General features: G+C 49.6%; 8 protein-coding genes across 8 annotated transcripts; 3 read left to right on the top strand and 5 right to left on the bottom strand.

The window, feature by feature from the left end:
• Positions 1 to 57: 57 nt before the first annotated feature.
• P153DRAFT_423306 (uncharacterized protein) lies at positions 58 to 4,666 on the bottom strand (the record flags this gene model as incomplete). The annotated part of the gene is made up of 5 exons (XM_033672419.1): positions 4,364 to 4,666; positions 4,059 to 4,282; positions 3,171 to 3,533; positions 1,110 to 3,116; positions 58 to 982 (listed from the first exon to the last, which is right to left on the bottom strand). Exons 1-5 carry the CDS (start codon positions 4,517 to 4,519, stop codon positions 58 to 60), a joined length of 3,675 nt encoding a protein of 1,224 aa, XP_033523217.1. The 5' UTR covers positions 4,520 to 4,666.
• Positions 4,667 to 5,343: 677 nt separating this feature from the next.
• Positions 5,344 to 6,735, top strand: P153DRAFT_376198 (uncharacterized protein; the record flags this gene model as incomplete). Its single annotated transcript, XM_033669639.1, has 3 exons — positions 5,344 to 5,775; positions 5,845 to 6,535; positions 6,572 to 6,735. 3 exons carry the CDS (start codon positions 5,344 to 5,346, stop codon positions 6,733 to 6,735), a joined length of 1,287 nt encoding a protein of 428 aa, XP_033523216.1.
• Positions 6,736 to 8,410: 1,675 nt separating this feature from the next.
• Positions 8,411 to 9,598, bottom strand: P153DRAFT_386029 (uncharacterized protein; the record flags this gene model as incomplete). The annotated part of the gene is made up of 1 exon (XM_033670487.1): positions 8,411 to 9,598. One exon carries the CDS (start codon positions 9,596 to 9,598, stop codon positions 8,411 to 8,413), a length of 1,188 nt encoding a protein of 395 aa, XP_033523215.1.
• A 1,803-nt stretch (positions 9,599 to 11,401) lies between these two features.
• P153DRAFT_341095 (uncharacterized protein) lies at positions 11,402 to 12,515 on the bottom strand (the record flags this gene model as incomplete). The annotated part of the gene is made up of 1 exon (XM_033665907.1): positions 11,402 to 12,515. The coding sequence occupies exon 1, from the start codon at positions 12,314 to 12,316 to the stop codon at positions 11,402 to 11,404; it is 915 nt and encodes a 304-aa protein (XP_033523214.1). The 5' UTR covers positions 12,317 to 12,515.
• A 1,651-nt stretch (positions 12,516 to 14,166) lies between these two features.
• Positions 14,167 to 15,489, top strand: P153DRAFT_291809 (kinase-like protein; the record flags this gene model as incomplete). Its single annotated transcript, XM_033663787.1, has 1 exon — positions 14,167 to 15,489. The coding sequence occupies one exon, from the start codon at positions 14,167 to 14,169 to the stop codon at positions 15,487 to 15,489; it is 1,323 nt and encodes a 440-aa protein (XP_033523213.1).
• A 64-nt stretch (positions 15,490 to 15,553) lies between these two features.
• On the bottom strand, positions 15,554 to 17,280 carry P153DRAFT_386026 (uncharacterized protein; the record flags this gene model as incomplete). The annotated part of the gene is made up of 6 exons (XM_033670486.1): positions 15,554 to 15,690; positions 15,757 to 15,856; positions 15,903 to 16,009; positions 16,059 to 16,758; positions 16,806 to 17,200; positions 17,256 to 17,280. The coding sequence occupies 6 exons, from the start codon at positions 17,278 to 17,280 to the stop codon at positions 15,554 to 15,556; spliced, it is 1,464 nt and encodes a 487-aa protein (XP_033523212.1).
• Positions 17,281 to 18,005: 725 nt separating this feature from the next.
• On the top strand, positions 18,006 to 19,531 carry P153DRAFT_403715 (uncharacterized protein; the record flags this gene model as incomplete). The annotated part of the gene is made up of 3 exons (XM_033671986.1): positions 18,006 to 18,657; positions 18,705 to 18,949; positions 19,001 to 19,531. 3 exons carry the CDS (start codon positions 18,006 to 18,008, stop codon positions 19,124 to 19,126), a joined length of 1,023 nt encoding a protein of 340 aa, XP_033523211.1. The 3' UTR covers positions 19,127 to 19,531.
• On the bottom strand, positions 19,210 to 22,014 carry P153DRAFT_397052 (homoaconitase mitochondrial precursor). The gene is made up of 2 exons (XM_033671526.1): positions 21,931 to 22,014; positions 19,210 to 21,873 (listed from the first exon to the last, which is right to left on the bottom strand). The coding sequence occupies exons 1-2, from the start codon at positions 21,979 to 21,981 to the stop codon at positions 19,420 to 19,422; spliced, it is 2,505 nt and encodes an 834-aa protein (XP_033523210.1). The 5' UTR covers positions 21,982 to 22,014; the 3' UTR covers positions 19,210 to 19,419.
• Between the last annotated feature and the right edge of the window lie 458 nt (positions 22,015 to 22,472).

Raw genomic sequence — 22,472 nt, 5'->3', positions numbered from 1 at the left:
AGCTGAGAATGATAAGGTGTGATGTGTAGCTGTGGATGGTCTCCGGTACGTATGGCCCTAAAGTTCATCATCCATGCCGTTGTCGCTGGACGGTGTGAGCAGCCCGCCATTTTCCTTATCGCCTGTGTTGTCGGGATCAACATCCACTCCCGGACGCCTCGTTCGCGATGATCCAGCGATGGAAGTTTCGTCATTGACGTCCATAACTGCATCCTCAGCGCCGTCACGAACGGACTCATGGGCATCCTCAAAGACGCCATCATTTTCATCTTCTGTAGTAGGCTCCTCGACCTGGGTCTCTGCATCGACATTCGTAGCGTCCTGCATTTCAATCTCTCCCTTGGCGATAGGCTCGAATTGCGCATCGACATTGCGGAGTAATGCCATGACAGCTGACCTGAGCTCCCTTTCATCCTTCGTCATGCCCGTTCCCTCGCTACGTTGTACACCACCAAGTACTTGCATGTAATCACCATGCATTTGCATGAAGATCTCGTCGGCTCGAGCCTCCATTGATCCTTCCAGCGTCTTGCACATTTGATCGAGATGCTTCTCGACCGTTGTCGTTGCTTTACGGAACATCTGATGCCTCTCCTGCTCGACATGGGTTGACATGTGTTCTTTCATGCGCTTGTAACTACCGGCGCCGCGTTCATCAGTACACAGCTGGTATGCGGTGTGCATGCTGTTCCCAATGGTTGGAGTAAAGTCGCGGTTGGCCTCACGTTGGAGCTCAGTCATCTGTGTGATGAGCACCGTGCCCAGATCCTTGAATAGTTGCTCGTAGGTATATATTTGCGTTTTGAGAATGGATAGGTTGGCTAAGCCCACCCCATTCTGGCGCGCGCGTTCCTCTACTGCTTCGTGGAACTTGTGCAAGATCTTGCCAGAGTTGGTAATGTAAGTAGCGAATGCCTTTGGCAAGCGATGTTGAAAGGCACGCTCCCAACCTGTGGCAAGCCTCTTTATAATCGGATCAATACTGTAAGAAGTTAGCATTGTGAATTGCAAGGAAGTAAGCCGCACTGAAGTCCCGTATACTAGCGAGATCTTTTTGCCAAACGGCTCGGCGACGGGCGAGAACTACTACATAGATGGAAATGACTTACAGTTCGGCATTGAAATCACGATGACCAGCGCTGCGAGATTGATAGACACCATCACGTCGTACAGTGGCTTTGTATGACATGTAGTGCAAACCACCAAGATCTTTGTGAGCACCCCAACGTTCTGCCGTCTCTGGTGCAACTTGCATAGCTTCTTCGATCAGCTCCGGATATTTGTCAAAGATTTGGTGTTTCATCTCCCGTCGCATCTCGTCGACACAGGCAGCAATCGCTTCTTCCAGACCTGTGTCCAACTGCTTCAATTTTCGATCCAGATATTTGACTTGCTTGCGCTTGTCGTCATCGCTCATATTGGCTCCAGAGCCATCGTTTGAAGCCCATAATTTGAACGTTGTCAAAAGTTGACACAAGTTGAGGAGGAACGTGCGACAAGTCTGGACCCTACCAGCTTCAGTAAGCTTCTTGCAGTGAGCTTGGAGCTGTGGCATCTCCGTCTCTTCTGGTGTAAGAAAGCCCGGAACACTGTCATCTTTCCGAAGCCGCCCGCACATCTGCTGATACGCTCGACTGCTGACGCAGAAGACAGGGAGAGATTTACCAACTTCCTCGTAGTCACGCTTGTCCTCGTCAGGGTTGAAATTGTCCTCGTCCTCTTCAGCAGCATTCTCTTGATCAAGCTCTTTGATTCCGGCCGCGAAGTCCCGCTGAATAGCAGTCTTGGAGTATTCATTCCGACCAGCAATACATTTGTGACTGATCTTGGCTTTCAGGTCGACAATCTTCTCTTGAATCTCGCGAATCTGAGGCTTGAGATCATCGATGGTTTTTCTGATTTGCAAACTCTCGCGTCTAGCGTTCTTTTTGGTCTCTCTCAATTTCTTCAGTTTCTCTTTGATGTCGGATTCGGTCAGTGGTTCTCGGGGAGCCTGGATATCTTGGTCGTCATCCTCTTCGTCATCGTCGCTTTCGTCGGATGTGTCGTCATCAGATACAACAAAGTCGTTATCTGACTCGTCATCACTCACCTGACGCTTCTTTCGACTCTTTTTGCTTGAACCGCTCTTCTTGCGCTTGTTACTCTTAGGAAGTGGCGGGAATACTGTCTTTCCGTCGTCCAACTCGGTTGACAGGTCTTCCCAAGCCTCGATGTCTTTGTCTGCTTCCGCTCCAGCAACCTTGTAGACGTCCTGCGATTCTTTTAGGTCTGCTATCTTGTTCTCGATATCCTTGATGCTTTTCTTATGCATGCGCTCTTCCTCTTCGAGATCGGCGACCTCGTCATTGAGCTCCAAACTGTCGATGGCCTCCGTAATAGATATGTCATCTGTCTTGGAGCAGATGAACGTCACACTAGAAAAGCCTCCATCGTACTTGAGTTGTCGCTTGAAAGATTCTCCAAGAAGGGTTTTGGCGGCCTTATCATCTACTGCACGATTGATCGGTGCCACGATCCATAAGCCCGTACATTGCTTCATGTAGCCCTGAGCAACAGCAGCTCTCGCTGCGTTGGAGTCATGCACACCCGGTAGGTCGACGATCACAGCACCGGTGGCAAGCGCTGGACTCTTGATGTAGATTTTCACCACCTTGATCAAGGGCCAATACTCCATCTGGAATGACTTCTTTTTCTTCTCTTTGTCATTGTTCTTGTCCTTCTTGGTGACCTTTTCTTTACTGTCGACGTATTGTTGCAGTTCTTGATAGAATCGGCCTGGCTGAGCTGTATGAATATTCTTGTTTGTCCCAAGAACGTCCAACACAGCCTTTTCGGACATGAGGCTGTCAATCGTACAATCCTCCAGAGCATCCCTGGCAATTTTGGGATATACAGCATGAAACTTCGCCCAAGCTATGCCTGCGTCCGAGTCTTGATTTGAGGCTTCTCTAGAAAGGGTTCCATTTTCTGACAGGAACTCTTTCATCAAAACACTGAGTTCTTTCTCCCAATCGGCTCGGCTGATAAACTCAATCTCGCCACGGTACTTGGAGGATGGATCATTGCTGTCGTTCCACGACATCTCTGTGACAACTGCCGTGCAGGCCCGCATGCTGAAGATAGAGTCAGATCAAAACTTGATGGAGAGACAGCGGGGATTTGCGAACCAATTTGTCGGGACCAGGCGTTCTTCGTCTAGCATCGCATTAATGACACTTGACTTTCCAGCGCCCGTATTACCAACAACACCGACGACAGTACGCTTTCGTGCGGCTTGAGGAATCAACTTTTCGATTGCCTGTATCCATGCTTGTGCTTCTTTGTTGGACCCATATTGTAAGAACGTGTGCTTCAACCCTTCGAGCACTTTCATCGACTGTGCAACTCCAGATTCAAGGATACCTGGACTCGATTGTGCGATAACCTCTCGAATATTCTGATCCGTCGGTATGGCCCCGTCTTGGCTATCCATCTCGGGAGAAAGTTCACGATTGAACACACCTGCAGGATCGAATGGATGTGATGACTCCCTAGTAGGGCTTTGAAAAGGGGAGGCAGAACGCCTCTCGTTCTTGACGTCGGATGAACAACGACCAGCCACCGGGCTTTGGACTCGGGGAAGTGACTGGCTCTCTTCTTTGACACCGAGGCGACGTCCACCGATTGCAGGGCCATAGCCCGCATCAGAGAGCCCATCACGAGGGAATACGTGGGGCACAGGGTCTGGTGACACATAGTTTCGTGATCCAGGAACGACCATGGGCTCGTGTGTTTTGGCGGAGCTCTCTGTCAACGGAGCTACCCATTGACTCCCTTCTTGCTGAATCACTGGATCTTCAGACGCTCTACTGTACGAACCCTGGGGTGGAACGCGCATTGTGGGTGAGCATCCTGACGGCGTCTTCTGCGGTACCTGGACAAGACGTTCTGTTGGAGATGCCTTCAACTCGCGTATCGTGCTTCGAGGCAATGGCGTTAAGTATCCTGGAAGTGTTGAGACGGGCGTAACAGGTGGTGCGATATGTGGTCTGACGGATGGAGTCTTCGGATCAGACTGGGGTACATTTTCGCGGCCACTCTCGATACCGACAGCAAGAGAAGTGCGCGGCGGGGTGGACTCAACTAGATCTACATGGAAGAAGATGGGGTCGTAGTTGGGCGTAGAGAACGATTTGACACAATCATCCAAATCCACCACTGTGCCCTTGTACTTCAACTGAATGTTTGTGACCTCGCGTTTCTCCTGGTAAGTATCGCGAATCTTTCGAAGAGGTATCTTCTGAGTAGGTGTTAGTCACCCGATTGTCGTATCACTAGGGCCTTGCCCAGTCAATTCGATGCCGGCGAAGTAAGAACCTACGTTATGCCCAATCATCCATATAAAATCCACCTCCTCGAGATCATCCCCAGGAGTTTTCTCATGGAAAAGTACACCAAGCCAGCAGCGTTTCGGTTTCATTTCCCGCTCAGGCTTAACCCTGCTCGCCCTCGCTTCAAAATCGTTCCAGTCCATCATTCACAAACTTGGGGGCAAGACGCGGTCATGTACAGTGCCTTCCAGAAAGGATGCAATGGAGTTCAATCGCGTGCCAGACAACGTTATCAAGATACCATATGCTGCGATTGAGAGCGAGTAGCAACAGCCCAACAAAAAGATGGTGGTGGATGCAGATGGTGGATGCGGGAGGAAAGAAGGAAGGATGAATAAGATATGGTTGGCTAGCCGATTGGTGCGGAGCAATGTGAAGGGAAAGACGCGTAAATCGCGGGGCTAGCTAGCAAACGCGAATCCTTGTTAGTGCGCGATCACATGACTATGGCCCGTGCCTTGGGACTTCGCGCTTCCATCCCATCCTCGTCCTTTCCTTTTATGCACTATCATGAGCGAGTAGATCGCAGCAGTTGGTGTTGAAGAAATTTCGTTCCGAACGAGTCACCTTCGTCACCCTGTACTAGACACGATCAGTACCTACTACGCTTCGCAAACAGCCGCCGCCATCGCGTAAACATCAAAACCACACAAATAACCTCTTTCCGATTCGATCTTGGAAGCCCTGGATATAATCACTATATGGGTCACGTCAAATCAGATTTACTATCGGCGACGAAAGTATCTGAAACTTGATGTACAATGCTTTTGTCTTGTTGGTTCACAGTGTATAGTTCACAGTCTCTTCCTTTGCCATCCTCCAGCCATTCGTCATGCACAGCCCTACTTGGTTCAGATTTCTTATTTTGTGTCTCTCTTTGGTCTTTCACAATGCAATTATCTGTTATTTGTATACAAGCGCAGCCACTTCTCCGAACTTAGGCCCTCGACGTCGTGCACACACAACTACGATGACAGACAAGCGTCCCCATCCGACCCGCACAGTTTCGGACGTAAGTCCCAGATTCAACAATATCAACAGTCTAGTGGCAGCAACAAACAAGAACGACCGTTTCAAGCTACTCGAGGATGAGAGCATAACATTAGGAGACCTTGATAACCCTATACATCCTATATTTCGATCCCTCGATTGTGATGGACCTCGGAAGAGAACATTCCAGCTTGCTTCGCAGTTCCTGACCTTCGATTCGGTCCTCGCATTCTTCATACCCCTGCTCTACGGACACGAGCTAACTGATTCCCGATCGGGAAAGACTTACCTATCTGATCCTTCAGCCAATGTGTCGGATGCGAAGCGAAACAATTACATCACCGGCATACACAAAGCTTTGCGTTGTCTTGCGCACTGTGTAGAGATCCGATTCGAGAAGCCTGAGAAGCGAGTCTGGGCTCGTACACTGATAAGTGAAGTAGCTCCTAGGTTTGAACGAGAGTGCTGCGATGCATTCCAGCGAAAGGTCGGCGTCAGGATCGAGATCGCAGACGTGTTTGACGATTTCTATAATGACGGCGGTGGATATGCAGCCAGTTCACACTGTGGTCAACTTCGACATGATTTTCTTTTTGCAGTCACGATTTTGCACGAGATTGTGCATGCTGTCGGTGTCATGCGACGCGGCCACTTGGTTGAGCCATGCTGTCGACTTCAGGATCCAGACATAGAGTGGGGATACTCATGGGAGAACTTCATGTTCGGAGGCATAATCAATCCCCAAGATAGAACGAGGCCCGGCACCCATCTCTTGATGCGCAAGATATGGGCTGGTTCGAAAATAGCAGATGCAGCGGGTGGCAAGGAGTACTGTGATGTGCCAATGTCTTATGTTGCACAATGGTTTTGCAAAAGCACTTGGGAGATTATTGAAAAATCCGATCCGACCGCCATTCCATTGCCTGTCAGCCACTTCAAGATCCAGGCTTCTATGAAACTTAATCGTTGGATAGTACTTACTGACTGTAAAGATACGCGACAAAGTATACGAGATCTCCAACGAGAATGGAATCAGCGCGCTCGAGAGGAAGAAGCGAATGGCCGACCTCAAGCGACATCGCATAAGATTACGTGGCGTCTTCGAACAAAAGAGCAGCTGCAAGAGTCGAATGTTCCCATCCCATTGCGTGTAGCTAGGAGAAGAGGAAGTTGTTCGGATCATAGTCTATATACACCAGTAACCAAAGTAAACAAATGTTTGAAAGGCGCAAAGAAGATACAAGGGGCGCCTCAACAAGAGCCGCTCGCTGTCTGTCGGTCGTCTTCTCCAAACAAAGCCCGCAACTCTCGCAAGCGAGGAGCTGACCCGTGTCAGGAGTCTGATCGACCAAGTAAGGTTATCAAGCAATGATGAAGCCATGGCCAGCTAAAAGTCATACTACAGTCAGTGCGACATGCCGGAGCATCTCGTAGCCCACATAGTATCGTCGGACGCTTTCAAGACAAATACATACAAATTTGTGTTTCAATAAGCCTAGTCGTGTAGTGAAGCAGTTAAGAGTTTATAAGCGTATTCTTATTCGCAACACGTGCAAGTGTTGCAAACCCTTTGTTTGTAGCGAGATGCGTTGTTTCCCGTTGTCAACTAAAAGGCCAATTTGTTCTAGCTATTGAGAATATCCAAACAATTTATTTTCGGCACACGGCAAAAAGAACTGGCAACCGGGTATTTTTCGTGAGCTCTTTGCACTGTTGCTGGAAGGCAAAGGGAAAGAATCCTAACTCACTGCGAATCACAAGTCAACAATCCATACTCTCAAGCGACATAATCGAACAATTGGTAGTTCTATGCCACACGACACACATTTTTCATCGGAAGCTTGTACCGCTGTTGCTATTTTCGTCTCCTTCCAGCTCGCTTGGTGTGCGACATGCATACACAGCCTCACTGCAAATCTCAATACCACACCACCAACAGCGACTGGTTGATTCATACGGTCCGTTGCCCGCCGGAGATATATGTCGTATATGCTGGGCGGTGGAGACATCGTCGCCTAAATTACTCTTTATAGGTGAGATCGTACAAGTGGCTCCTTTGAGTAGTTTGGATATGGCATCGCTCGCGTCGATCTTTTGAAATAAAGGAACGGACACTAAGGAAGAAAAACAGAGAAGAAACGTAAACTTCCAAGTTCTAGATCTTCTTAGCAGTTGGCAATTGAATTCACCGGCGACTGCGTGTTGATTCTCGTGCCGTATGAAATGACGTAGTCATGAATGCAATGCTTGTAATGCCCGTGTTTGAGCCACCAAGGTAGTTATCTTCAAATAAATCATGCTGGACTCACGAATGTACCGGTGACTAAAAACAGTCTGCGGGTCTCCACTCCAGAGTGGCAATCCTGAAACATACCTTCCGAGGAGCTGTTCGCCACTTCCAAGGCCTATCAAACCCGAATCATGCAGGAACGCCAAAACACACTAAGTCAAACGTTTCACTCTACACAAGGTTGACTGCAAGGCGTACTCGTCTTGGTTACACGAAACTCTACATGCGAGGTACATCACTAGACTGTGGAAGAGTATACCACCTGCTTGTTTGGATCGCATGGTTGAGGATTGTCTAGCTTTTAGCTCGATCTGGGCATCAGAGTTACGGAAGGAACTGATCATAGATAACAGATGGATTGCTTCTATGTTACCTAGTAAGCTCGCTTGCATCTGTGTGGAGATTGCCCTGTCAGGGAAGAGAAAGGATCACAAGTTGTGTGGGGTATTCTAATGATTGGTGCTGCAAGCCATCGGATCGGAGAAGAATCTTCATTGTCTGGACTTCGACAGAGGAGCGCTTGAGTGAATGTACGTATGACACAAATCCAATATCATCCATTCGACTAATCGTGTTGTATTGTCGCGACGAACAATCGAAAAAAATGTGTTTACATTGAAGATATCAGCATGATAAGTTGAACAGATGAACGCACTCAGGCTCCCACTTCGGGTGTTATATACTAGTGCTTCTTGTAAATCGCAACAACCTTCGATATTGATACTACGGTGTGGAAGGGACACTCTGGGCGCATCTCTCAACCTGTCCCGGCTCTAGAGCCTTGCCACCTGGCTTCGAGCTCTCTCGCTCTTGCTAAAGCTTCTATCCTCTTCCCAGCGTTATGTTCAGCCTGGCTCTGCGCGTAATCGGGCAACTCGTCATTGGGTAGTGTATCATCATCGTCCAGTCCAAGCATTTCTAGCTCTCTGTTGACCACATTCATATGTTGAGTCGATTGCGAATGGAATAATTCTGGACGATGTAGGCTTGGGTTTGATGCAGGTGTAGAGCGCGGTATAAATGTTGGTATCTCAAAGTTCTGCCAGTCCGTGATATCGTGAGACTGTTCCGTCCTTGATGCTGACGAACTTCGAAGAGACGTAGGTACATCACTATTTGTTCGTGCGAAGAGAGAACCTTGAAGGCGAGGCGGACTGTTTGATGAAAACGTCCCCGAATTGTCCGGGATGCCGGTGGTCGCTTCCGCGAAGAGATGGAATTGTGACGCGTCGGTAAATGGATCGGTGGGTGAAAGCCATGTGTGTGGTCGTGATCGGCCCCGTGTTATTGGACTGGAGTTGATGGTTTCCGGGAAGGTTCGAGCACGAGGCGGCGCATCGAAATAAGTATGTACTGAGATGGAGCGTTGTTGAGATGCAGTGTGCGATGGGCGGTACTCAGGCTGTAAAGAATAAGGTTGGTAGTAATCTGAATTTGGGAGAGTAGCAACAGCTGAATGAGTAAGAGGTGCATCTGGTGGGGCTACCCTCCGGTCGTGCTCGAATGGCGAACTCGACATGCTACGAACATGATGGTGGTGATGGTCATACGCGTCCACACTCAGAGTAGCTTCAGCGAACGAGTTGCGTTGATGTTGTGGATGTGCTTCAGGTTTGAGGTGTGACAAGTCTTGCGAATGTGAAAGTTGCCGTCGGAAAAAACCTCGCAATGTTGCCGCCGTGCGCTGTTTCTTCTCGGATTCTGATGGAGGTGGCGGCAATGGTTTGTCGATGTTGTATGGCGTGAATGTTGACGGCAGTGAGTGTCGTAGTGACGAACATGAGCCAGTTGAGCTTGCGCTCAGCTGATTGGATGTTGTGCGGTATGCCGAAGATTCATGTACACGAACTTGGTCTTGTTGCTGCACTCCGGATGTAGGCGTGCTGAACCATAATTCAGCATCATCTTGTCTTAGACTCCGGGGTCTAGTTGGATTATGCGTCATGGTATCTGACTCGTCTCGGTCGTCGACATGAACTGAATTGGACAAAAACCAAAAGATTGGTGCGACCAACGATTGCGAACTTGATAACAGACACTCGAACTTATGGTTGATAGCTATCTGGCAGCCCCCTAGAAGATACTGGGGTCGTATGCGGGAACGATCTCACGACCGCGCACGGTCGATCAAATCAGGCAGGTTTAACAGCAGAGGTGCGTCGTGTGGAGATGAGCTGTGTGGTTCGCGAAACTGCATAGAGGTGATTTCCAGTCTGGCTGTGCTATATTTCGCCTTGGGGTCATGGATGTTAGCGGAGCAGGGCGTATCCAAGACTGGCTGGTGTGCTAGGAACGTAGTGTGCTTAGGTCAACCCGAAAAAATAGTCATCTGAGAGGAGTGGCGGTGACATGAACAAATGTCGCTCGATAGACGACCTCAAGGCCAGCTACGTGAAAGGGGAGTCCTTACAGGAGAGCTCATAGAAACCTCAGTGACAACACCACCAACAGGGTCGAGGCTGAGAGGAAGTCATTTTGGACATCACTCTCACAAGGGTAGACGAGAAACGGCTGCAGACCCGGTCATGTAAACATAGCTCCAGCAGTAACCGTATTATAGCCTGCATGTATGAAGGTTCGCCACTGCTGATGCCCTGCATATAGAGGCTTGAATTTAAAAGGCAAGCGGTGGAGTTCAAGCTGCGTTTGGCAGCATAGGTATTCTGAGATGCTGGATCGACGTTGTAACCCGGCGAGGCCTCCATTCCAAGACGACATAGCCCCGTTCTAATTTAGGAAAAGAGCGGGGCGATGTGTAGGTAACCGAGGTTAGGGCCCCTGTCCTGGACGCCTTGAGACATCCTTTCAACTTCACCACACCCTGGCTCGACCTCTTTGCCACAGCCGCAGAATCTTTCAGATATTTAGAAGGCCTGTTTCCCGTAAGCTTCTTCGGTACAATTCGCTTGCGGCTTGTTACCCCGAGAGAAAACCACTCTCCATCCCTGACCGCCCGTCATGCACCAAACCTTCCCTCAGCATCAAGGTTGACGCTGAGTGACCTCTAATATATTCGCTTTTCTCTCTTTGTTATAAAGTATTCAGTCCGTGCCGCTAAGGGAATGATAACAACTCATTATACCGAGTTCTCGACACTATCGTTGATCTCAAACCTTGCCTACTGTTTCCTGTAACTTTGTTTCAGAACACAAGCTTCTTATCTCTTTACAAACGCTTAGTGATAGTTATCATTCTCTCGACATATACAACATGTTTCTTGTCAATAGTGGGTTTCCATCTAAACCGTATTACTATCAATGTCTAAAGTGCCACGGCCAGAATCCTTCTTCTTGAAAACTTAGGGGGCTATTTAATACTTCGTATTGGGTAGTCATCAAGACTAACCTTTTCTGTGAAAAGTCTTGAACGATATCTAGTTCATCACAGAACTTGAAATACTCCTGGAGGGTGCTCACAACGTGACACATCGTCACATTAGTAGACTACCCGAAGATGATACGAGTACGTTGCGCGCTTACAATAAGCTTTGCAAGACTGACAAAGAGCTGTCGGCACACCTTGACCAGTATACTCTGCCTGTCAGGAGGCCCACAAAGCAGGAGCAAGGTCGAGTGCCAACATGTAGGAAAATCTTATGCTAAATATGCAAAGCTAGGCTAAGTCACATGTCATCATATAGGTGTTTCGTGGGACAACACAATCAATGGTATAAAAATGCTGATATTGAACAGGAAAGAAATTCGTTATAAGCCAAGACTACGTAAATTCGCATACCACATAAACTCGATCAAACAGGTGAATCAGCATGCTTATGCACCTCCTTCGGCCTGACCACCACCACCTCAGCCGACCAAGCATCCGAATCGCTTTCCTGTCCGAGATCTTTTTCCAGAGAATCTTTCCTCCCATCCCTCATCTTCAGCGCAATTACATTCCGTGCAACAATAGTGTAGCGCACCAAGACAAAGATTGTGAGCACACCCGCCGCGTATCCCAAGATGTGTAGGATAATGCTGACATTTCCATGCGCCGGGTTCATCCACTCGTACACGTAGAACCCCTGTGTATCCCTCGTCAAATACGCCAGACCAAGATACGCAGATAGTCCTAGAAGAATGACGCTGAGGTGGTTCCATGGCAACGGTTGAGTAGCAGAAAGTACAATCTCAGTAATCGCGAACACAGAATTGAGACCGTGAACAGAGATATTGAGCCACTGCTCAAAGCGGCCCGCGGGCCATCCACTATTCATCGTGCCCCAGAACACAATTGTGACGAGAAAGGGATACGTTGTCATGGTCGAGAAGAACATGCTGTGCAGCAGCTGTAATACTCGCGGCCAACTATGCAGCCAAGTTCGTTGCCTGAAGGTGTACATGAAGGTATGTATACTGGAGATCATGAAGTAAAAGCCCAGCGACCAAAATGTGAGGAACGTGAAGAAACTGAAGGTCTGTGCGATGGATGTTTCGTTTTGGTGGATAGTGTATGAGCCGATGTTAACGTCCTTCAGCTTCTGAGTGGCGATGTTACTGGCGAGCCAACTATAGCCGATGATGATCGTGGTGAAACAGTATATCGACAGGACAGCACGGATTATGGCGAGAAGGAGCGGCGAGATGAAATGCGAGCGGACGAATGACCTGGAGGAGTCGAAGCCACTTGCGGACACACCCCATTTTTCGAAGCTAAAAAGCTCCATGTCGAAATAAATCTTGATAATGTGAGGCGTCCGGCAGTGGTGCGAGTTGCAGTGTCGTCCTCGAATTTGTAGAGTTAGATTGAGGAAAAAGCGATCGAGAGATGTTTTGAGAGAAGGACAAATGCCTAGTAATGTACCGCAGAGCCGCGAAGAGACACCCTTTTGACGACGGGACTGGAATGGCTAAATACAAAACTGCAGTACCGTACGACTCATGTGTTGGTTGGCTGTTACCGTACTCTCAAGCCACCATCTAATCTCAACCTTTTCACATGGCAATACCTTGCACAGACAGTACCGAAACAACCATATCAGGCTTGTTCAGCAGACTTGTACAGAACATAGGATAGGCATAGCTTGTGGTCAATAGACCCTGAGGCACGCAAAACAGGCGAGATCTAGATTATACGGGCTGCAACAGGTGTACGGGCTAACAGGAGGCTGGCTGAGCGTACTGTGGGGGTTTTGACTACTTTAACATCATTGGTAGAGGAGAAAGAGTCTAGACACGATACAGCCGTTATATACCTTGTGCTAACTGGAAAAGACTGGGCTCTTGAGTATAGTGGAGATTTCGATCTCGCTCGCGTTTGGCACCCGCGTTGAGCCTCTCAGCCCTACTAAAACACAACAAAGAACACAGCATCCGCAGGTCGATAGCCTGACCAGGTCTCGTCTTGACGAGATACCAGCCTGCATTTGGCATGCGGCTTGTGGCATCTGCTTTCACAGCCGGGGTTTGAAAAAATGCCGGATAGGCCTGTTCTGGTGCACCGCTCTTTCGCAACATCTGGTAAACAAAGGCTTGCTCTTGCAGAGCTGAATGCCCCCATGCAAGTCTCACGATGTTTGAATGTTTGCGCCAGCCTTATGCACGCCTCGCGCTTGTGGCACCCTATCAGCCGCCAGAGCAGACACTAACACCAGCACCAACTCTCCAGCGGGCTCTCCGCATGCGTGGCGCTCCACGCTTGCGACAATGTAGAAAGGGGAAATTGCAACTTTCATTCAAACGGTCTAGAGTCCCGCTGTTTCTTATCGCGTTGAGAAAGACGCAATTTCTAGATAGCAAAGTCTGGACTGATCGTCGGCGATCCCGTTCAGCCGCACTGATACGCATGCAGGGTTAGTGAGTTGAGGCTGACAACTGTAGCGCAATGCAAGACATGACCTCCGGGCTTTTCAACCAGTGAATGTGTGTTTGCGATCGATGAATTGAAGCCGGCAAGAGTAAACTCTAGACGTGATATGCGTGAAAACCCTTAGTACGTGATTTCACGCCAGCACATCTACAAGGCCATACCGAGGGCACAACGCATTCGAAAAGCAAACATTCCAGTCGCCCTCCCATGGTAACGACTTGCTTTTCTTCATACTAACTCTTTGTAACCTTGGATTAAACTTACGACCACGCTGAGATCGAGAGCTATTCAATTCTATCGTGATGTTGAAAATCGCATGGCGAGGATATGCACATTCACCTTCGCAGCCGGAGACTGGAAGCAAACCCCAAACTTTAGTGGTGATAGCTAGCTAGAGTTGTCTCATCTGTTCCAGTGGCAAAAGCATTACTCACTCGTCTAGTATTTGGATAAAAACACACACTCACGAGTCAAGTCAGAACTTCAAGAGCTGCAACAATTCACTGAAAAGGTTACAAATGTAGCCAAAATGAAAGAAAGTGGACATGTTTAACGTCACCGTGGATGTCGTTGTGAATGTTGTCCATGTTGAATCACTACATGAATACGATCATCAAAAGTACACTTTGCCTACCACTCTCGCAATTGCGATATCCCCATTACAAAAACCTCTCAAAACCTAGCAATAATAGCGATACGAACGACAATATGGAGTTTGAGGGCGCTTTCCAAACCAAGTCTGAACGCGAGTGGATAGAAGTCGAGAACCTCGGCAGTATGAACGGCGGCCTCAACGGCGGGATTGTAAAGGTGCGCCGTGCTGACGACTCTAACCGCAAAATCTATATCGAAAAACGGTTCCAAGCGGAGCACATCAATATGGGCGTAGCCAAGAAGGAGATAGCCCTGTTATTACTGGTCAGCGAACACAAGTACATTGTAACACTTCACGATTATTTCCTTGATAGCAGGCGAAACAAAGCAAGTCTATACCTTGAGTACTGCGATCAGGGAAGTCTGGACTACTATATTAAGGCAACAAAGGGTGTGAACTACGTCGCCGAGGACCAAGTGTGGCAATGGTTCCTACATATCATGAAAGCACTGTACTATTGCCAGTATGGTCCGTATCCAGAAAATCCAAGCGCGAGGAGCAAGTGGGAGCGCGTGTGGCACCGCGATATCAAGCCCGCGAACATCCTACTTACACGCGATTCCGCGGATGAGGGCACAATCATCGCGAAGCTCGCGGATTTTGGTCTGGCCTCTTCCAAAAGCTGGAACTACGATGCTTTCAAGAGAGGCGAAGAAGTGTGGACTGCGTCTGCTGGAACGCGAGGTTTTGATCCGCCGGAGTTCCCAGGTAGGTTTACGGGGCGGAGCGATCTGTGGCAGCTCGCGTTGTGTATAGTTTGTCTTTGTACGCTCATACAACGTCCGCGAAGTGAACGCGCTCCCGATGGGTATCCGTGGAGCAAAGAGCAGCCAGCAGGCCATCGGTACTCACGAGAGCTGAATGAGGTGCTCAAGTTTTGCTTGGTCGAGGACATGGAGCAGCGACCTCAGGTGGAAGTGGCGTTGAAGCGGTTAGAACAAGGCTATGAGCAATTCAAAAGCACGGTACGCTCAACCAACCCGCAATTAGCGCCGTCCTCAGGATCGGGATACCCTGTGCATCGACCAGGCCTTGGAGAGCAGGCTTTTTCGGATTCGGTAGTTCCACAGACAGGCGACATGGGCAATCGATATCTGGAACAAATGCGCGACCAGCGAGTCCCGCAATCTCTGTATGGATATCCTCTTCAACAACCTTATCGTCCATTCGGACATCCTCACACATCTCGTCATCCTTTTTCACAGCCACACACATTCTCTCCAAATGAGTTCCCACAGCCTCCAGGCCACTCTTGGGAAGAAAACGATGATGACAATGGAGATAGACGTATGAGACCAGAATATCCTGCAGGAATGCGCCCCAGCCCACGGATGGACCCTAGATACCCTTACCATTTCTACCCGAAATATAGATAGCTGTCCCTAGAAATACACAAGAAGAATTATAAGAATTTTTGAATCAGTTGTTGCCTTGCTCAACTCATTGATCATGCCAACCCCATGAGTCTTCGAGTTGATTGATAGTGGACGTGGGAGGAAATCCGTGTGATCTTTCGCAGGCATACCAGAGCTCGCGGAGCTGCTCTTGGTCTTGTCTTGTAGTGAAGCGGTCGCCAACTGTAACCATCAACAACTGCGTGTTTATAAAGCGACAGATCTAACGCGGAAAAAAGAAGGACTTACCCAATGCGATGGCATAGCACGCAACGAATTTACATGGAAACACTCTAGGATTTGATTGCGCAACACCGCAAAGTGTACGTACATCCTCTTGAACCATCCTCTGTATAATGTGAGTCAGTGATTCGCGCGCTCAGGTATATACTTACGTCAACAACTGCGCGGGATTGTTTATGCGCCGGACCGAGCTGTGGGATTGTCGGATCATGGACAACTAACAGCATATGAGCTAGTGTATTGTACTGCGTTCCCATCACTGTGCTTCTCTTAGTGTCATTCTTTGCCATGAACTAATCAAGTCTTACCATGCGACTTTTCGTGGAATCGAATGTCTGGAAAATTCCTTCCGCTACCATCGCGATCTTGACGATAGAAGAACGGGTCAAAACTATCAGGTCTTCGCATCCTCCAAGCCTTGTTTTCGTCCATAAGCTGGCTATATCGTGCAATGCTATGCCGTTCCTCTCCAAAAGCAAAGTTTGACACGTCTCCTAAATGAGCAATTGTCCGTGTAGCCCAGACGGTGTCGTTAGCAGGCTCAAGTGAGCGGTCAGCAGGGAAAATGTGCAGCTGGAATGCGCGCTGTGTCATAAGAGAAATCCATAGCTCCTGACGAAAAGCAGCCCAGTAAATGGCTTGTCGAAAACTAGGCCCGCTTGTCGCAGCGTATGACTGTTCAGCTGCGCGAATTATGGCCTGAGTGCCAAAGAGGTGACCTTGAGGATCCGAACCAGTGACTGAGATATTCATTTCCTCGAGCAGTCGTAGGATGATCGTTGCTGCAAGCAGCGACTCCTCTTTGATAGCCACGCTGTCATTGAGTGCTGGAATCAGTGTGTCGAAACAGCGCTGGTAGTACGCATCAGCGATATATGGGTCAAAGTCCATGGTACGACTGAGCTGGCGCGCAGCTAAAGCCAATATAGCGTTCATCAATGTAGAGTTGGTTTTTGCTCGTTGCACAACATGAACGCCGAAGTGGCATTCATTATCCATCATGTCAAACTGAATTCAATCAATTAACGTATATTTCCCCAATGACTCTTACTCACAAATAGTGCAACGTTCTCGATGTAGTGCTGCAGTAACATTGCTTCTTGCTCGTGCTCAAGCGGCCAAAGGATAGGTGCGTCAGGTGGCTGTTGGTACAGAAACATACTGGAATCATGCTGCGATGGAGTAGCTTCGACTGAATTAGGATGCGCCAGGGTAGGAGTGGGGAGCTGCACTTGGATAGGCGACTCCGAGTTGAGCAGTGATAGTACTGTAAGTCCTTCCGTAGGAGTCATTATAACAGACGAGTGAGTGTTAGTCTGTTCTGTCCCGATCATTGGTGTGCTCGGACTTGAAGAAGAGAAGTCAAGTCCTGCAACAGGACTACTAAACGCATTGAAGCTATCATCCGCGTACTGTGATCGAATATCGCTAGACTCGTCCAAGAATTGTACTGTTTGAAAAGGTCAGTAACACCACTTGCGCAACCAAACGGTACAGGAGAGCACACTTCGGGGCGGCAGCGAGACCCATGGCTGGCTCTCGCTAAAAGTTTCTTGAAATGACGACCGTCGGAAACGCCTGCCAGTGTCGTAGACACATTCCTTGTTGGCCTGTTCACATCGAGAACAACTAGGGTGGTTCCCATCACCTGTCGCGTGTTGTTAGCTTTGCATAATTTTATGTCGGCAAGACTCGACTCTTACATCTATAATGACGCGTTCGGCAGCGATTGCTAGTCGCGTATGTTAGGTGTGTTCAGCCTCAATCGTATAACGCTGGGGGCGTCTCACCATGGCATTGAAGTCGTGCTCAGGACAGCCGTGAGGTCGCGGATGAAGGTCGTCGGATTGGATCACTCGCGAACGCGGAAGAAGGCTGAGCTTTGCGACGTGCAGATAAGTTTACGGAGGGTTCGTCGTTCATCCCAATGTGGAAAAGTTTCCGCTGATGAAAGACGCTCGGCCAATGATACAATACGCGATTATGAGTGGTAGCGTTAGAGCCCCGCAAAACTACCCCACAGAATATACCGCCGATCGGCTGTCAAGAGGCAACACCTCGCGATTCCGCAGGGCGAAAGTGCTCGGATTCGGGTCTCTGTTCCATCTACGGGACGCAATGCAGATCTAGATCCTTGGCAAAACAGGCGAATATTTGGCTAGTCACCCGCCTGCCGCTCCGCTTTCCCTCTGTCTCTGTTCTAGGTAGTTTGTATAAGTTGATAAATTCATCCATCAGTAGCCTTGTCACACACCATGCCTCACGCACAGTCACCAGAGCGAGACACGTCAAATTTTGATGAAGATGTACCGAGCTTCAATGGTCAGAAGCTCTATGTAAACGATGGTCTTCTGCGACCTGATCAGGTTGGGCAGCTCAAAGAGTCATCTCCCGAAATGCCCATTGAGGAGCTGAGACGTCGATACAACGAAGATGGATATGTATTCCTCAAAGGTCTGCTACCCAGGGAAGACGTCCTCAAAGCACGTGAACAGTACTTCGCAATGCTCGCTCCAACCGGAGTGCTGAAGCCAGGGACCCAACCTGTCGAGGGTATCTTTGACCCGGAAAAAGACGCTGCTGACTTTCCGGGCTTTGGAGCTGGCGCAGCGGGATCCAACGGAAGACCAGGACCATCCACAGCCGAGATGTTTGTCGATCTGGCCCTCAAGGCGCATTATGCAGACTGGTACAAGGAGAAGTTTGCGAAGCATCCAGTGCTGAAAGACTTCATCGCGAAGATTTCAGGTTGGGACGAGCATACGTTAGCTATCAAGAGGTCCCTGTTGCGTAACAACACGCCAGGCAATAAAGCGATCGGCGTTCATTACGACCAGATCTTCTTACGATACGGCGAGCCGACAAGTTACACAGCGTGGGTACCAATGGGAGATATCAGTCTCACCGGTGGAGGATTGATCTACTTGGAAAATGGTAAGACAAAGTTTCTCCAGACAACTGGATACTACTGACACAACGTTCATGTCATACCCTCGGTCGAAAAATCGAGGCGGAATTCACACAGAAGGCACGCGAGAGTGGTCTCAGCGAGGCAGAGACAAGGAACGCTTTCAACCAGAACATGCAGTCAAACGGCCTTTTGGCCGACGGTCCAAGAGAATACTCCGATATACACAAACAGCGATGGTTAGTCACGGAGTATGAGGCTGGTGATGTGGTGCTGCATACTCCCTTCACAGTACGTATGATCGAACATGATGCATACGCGTAGTAATAACAGCTCATGCAGATTCATGCCTCGACCATCAACCTCGATTCGATTATTCGTCTGGGCACCGATTTGCGCTTTGTCGATTCGAGCAAACCCTGGGACAAGCGCTGGGACAAGAATTATGATTTCAACGACGGCGTTTGAGTATGGCGTCAGGAATCCTGGTGTAATAAACGAGGTTGCTTTTGTACATGATCTCCAGATAAATCCATACATGGAAGTAAGATGAATATAGTATACTTTTGCATTGCTACAAAACTCATCTAGGACATCTACAATCTCGAGTCTAAGGCACGCGACTCTAAAATAGAACATGGAAGTATAAGAGTCCTACGTGAGATACTGTATGCAACAGCCAAACCAAACGCCGCCCATGCCGATACTTTTAAAAGGGTATACACAGATCGTACAACGCGTCATTGCTCTGAAGAGCATCCTCATGCGGTGCCACCAATCTCCTTCCTGACCCAGTTCTCCAAACCACCGAGAGCAATAATCTCCTGGACATTGGGAGGGAGCTCACCCACTTTGACGTTCCACTTGGAGCCGCTGGGGCCTTCCTGGACAGAGACGGTGCTCCTGCGTACATCCCACTCCAGAGTCCAGCCTGTTCGGCGTGTCAATTGCTTGGCTTGAGCGGGCTGAGCAGTGGCTGCCGGGGGTGGCGAGTCGAGCGATTCGCGGTTGTTTGAAGGCTCTTTGATCGCTTGTTGGGACGAGGGTGTTTCTGTAGACGAGAAGACTTCGCGGAGGCGGTTGGCTAGCTTGGGGACCTCAACTCCCATGAGTGCGTTGTTGATACTGTTCCTGCTGAAGATGTTGCCGAAGCTGCCAGCAACAACGAGCGGGATGCCCTTGGCGAGGATTGCAGTAGCGGCTTGCTCACGACTGCTACCACACCCGAAGTTGAAGCCTGACACGAGGATGTCGCCTGACTTCGCCTTCTGACCAAAGCTGGGATCATAGTTCTCCATGCACACCTCGGACATTTTCTCCCGGGTGACGTCGTCTTGGTAAGTGTATTTGCCGGGGTAAATACCGTCGGTGTTGATGTTGTCAGCATCGCAGAAGACGATTTCACCGCTGATCTTCTCCGGAAACCCCGGAAGAATCTCAGTCAGGGTCTCAGCTTCCGAGCCTGGAGCCGTCACGGATTGCGTCTCAGCAGGAGCAGAGTCGAAACTACCAATGGCTGCCTCAGCGTCGTTGATCGCCTTCTCAAGCATATCTTCGATGGTCATCATGCGATCCTCCTCACGAACACCATCGCCCTCGCCTCGGCGGACGCCCTCGTAGCCTTCAGGCATCTCGTACCACCCGGGACCAGAGATTTTGCCCGACAGAGCACTTGCTGCAACGACTTCCGGGCTAGCGAGGTATGCCTTCGCGTCAGGAGAACCCATGCGACCCTTGAAGTTGCGGTTGCTGGCACTGATACCAACCTCACCAGGCTCGAGAAGACCTGTACCGAGGCCAATGCAAGGTCCACATCCAGAAGGCAGGGGTTGCGCACCAGCGTCCAATAGGGTCTGCCAGTCACCGGACTCTTCTGCGGCCTTTTGCTCCGGAATGGAAGCTGCAGCGATATAGAAGCTGACGTTGTCGGGGATCTTGGGGGCCTTGCCGTCGTTGGCGGCTGCTGCTTCTTTGAAGACCTTTGCAGCTGCTGCGAGATCAGAAGCCCGGGAGTTTGTACAAGATACCAGGTATGCTTTGTTGATTGGAATGTTCTGGCTTTGGAGTTCGACCAAGGGAGTAGCGACTTTGACAGAATTTGGTCCAGAGACGTACGGTGATAGTGTCGACAGGTCGAGGAAGAGTTCCTTGGCATAGACGGCGCCCTTGTCAGCAGCCAATGCAGGCTTGAAGATGTGGCCTGTCTGTTTTCCAACGATACCGGTAGCAGTGAATAGCTTGTCAATGCGCTCGTGCACAAACTGCTTGTGGTGGTGATCCTTGACATCGCCTTCGCCCATCGCTGCAAGAGTAGCCCTTGCGCGCAACCAACTGTGCAGAATAGAATCGATGGGGAAAAGTCCAGTAAGCGCACCCCATTCGGTAGTCATGTTTGCAATCGTGAGGCGATCATCCACGGGAATGGTAGCCAGAGTCGCGTCGGATCCAGTGAATTCAATGGCGTGGTTGAGAACCTCGTCCTTATTGAACAGACCAGCCAGTGCCACAATGACATCTTTTCCTGTCACACCCTGCGGCATGCTGCCAGCCAGAGTGACTTTTGCGACAGGCGGAATCTGCCACCAGGTCTTGCCCGTTGCCCAAATGCTCGCGGCATCTGTTCGCACTACAGGCGTGCCCAAGCATCCGATACCGCCGTACATGTTCGAATGGCTGTCAGAAGCGACGGCCAAGGTTCCTGGCCAAGCATAACCCTCTTCAACCATAATCTGATGCCCGATACCTCTTCCTGCAGGGTAGAAGACGACATCCTGCTTTTGGGCGAACTCTTTGATCTGGCTGTACTTCTTCAGATTCTTCTCAGTCTTGTTCTGCACATCGTGGTCGAGTGTCATAACAATCTGGTTGGGGTCGCTGATCTTGGTGGCTCCAATCGACATGAACTTGAGGGCCACTGGCCATGTGTTGTCGTGCGTCATACACTTGTGAGGCTGTAGAGTGACATAGTCGCCCGACCGGAGCACCTTGCCTTCGGCGATGCCAACGGCATACCGCTGCACAATTTTCTCAGTGAGTGTCTGGGGAGTCTTGGGTGTTTCCTGGAAGGTCGATAGGAAGCCAGCCGCAGGCCCGTCCTTGAGAGATTGGAAGACATCCGGGGCGTCCTGTCGTCGTGCAGTTGTAGAGAGGGTACGAGGAGTGAAGCTTAGACGAGGCAGTTGCGTAGCAGCCCGAAGTGGAAGGCTCGATCGAAGCTGTGGTTGCATTAGAATTCAACTCATTACAACCAATAACGAGACACAAACACGTACAGCAAATTGTCTGCGACCAACCAGCCGCGCTGCCCGTAATGACATGGCCATTATGTATGATAGACACTTGGTGGTACTCACTGCTGATGGATGCGCGTGTTCCCCAGAATTTTAGACTTTGCCAAGAAGAATTTGTCCCCGCCGACTTCGGTCAAGTCATCCGCATTTCCGCGGCTGCGATTGGGTCAGACGGAAACACGACTTCGCCTAGGTAATGCAATCGCGTGAAGACGCGGGCTCTCGGTCAACTGTAAAAACGGGAAGTAAGCTACATTCTTTGTGGCTCCTACAAGCTGCGAAACTACACAATTAGAATTTGTTAAAGTGCACGCAAGGCGTATACTGCTAGGAATTCAGGCACAGGAACCCTACACTAAACTTAGTTGTAGTTGTCAAGTTGCTGCATGATTTCGCAGCACCCCGGTTCCTGGTATTTCGATTGACCGAGAGGCGGGGAAAAGATGAACATGGTACGCTCTTGGATGCATTGTTTCTGCGACAACCCCATCTGCTACGGATGCGTGGGTGCAGGCTTCCCGAGA

Source organism: Dothidotthia symphoricarpi (assembly GCF_010015815.1).
Source record: "Dothidotthia symphoricarpi CBS 119687 unplaced genomic scaffold P153scaffold_11, whole genome shotgun sequence".
NCBI lineage: Eukaryota > Fungi > Ascomycota > Dothideomycetes > Pleosporales > Dothidotthiaceae > Dothidotthia > Dothidotthia symphoricarpi.
This window is presented reverse-complemented; position numbering and strand designations above follow the sequence as displayed.

Bases quoted from the DNA above. Each gene is read 5' to 3' on its own strand.
- P153DRAFT_397052 (XM_033671526.1), bottom strand. From the start codon at position 21,981: ATGGCCATGTCATTACGGGCAGCGCGGCTGGTTGGTCGCAGACAATTT. The intron at 21,874-21,930 runs GTACGTGTTTGT...ATGCAACCACAG, and splicing joins TTGGTCGCAGACAATTTGCT to CTTCGATCGAGCCTTCCACT.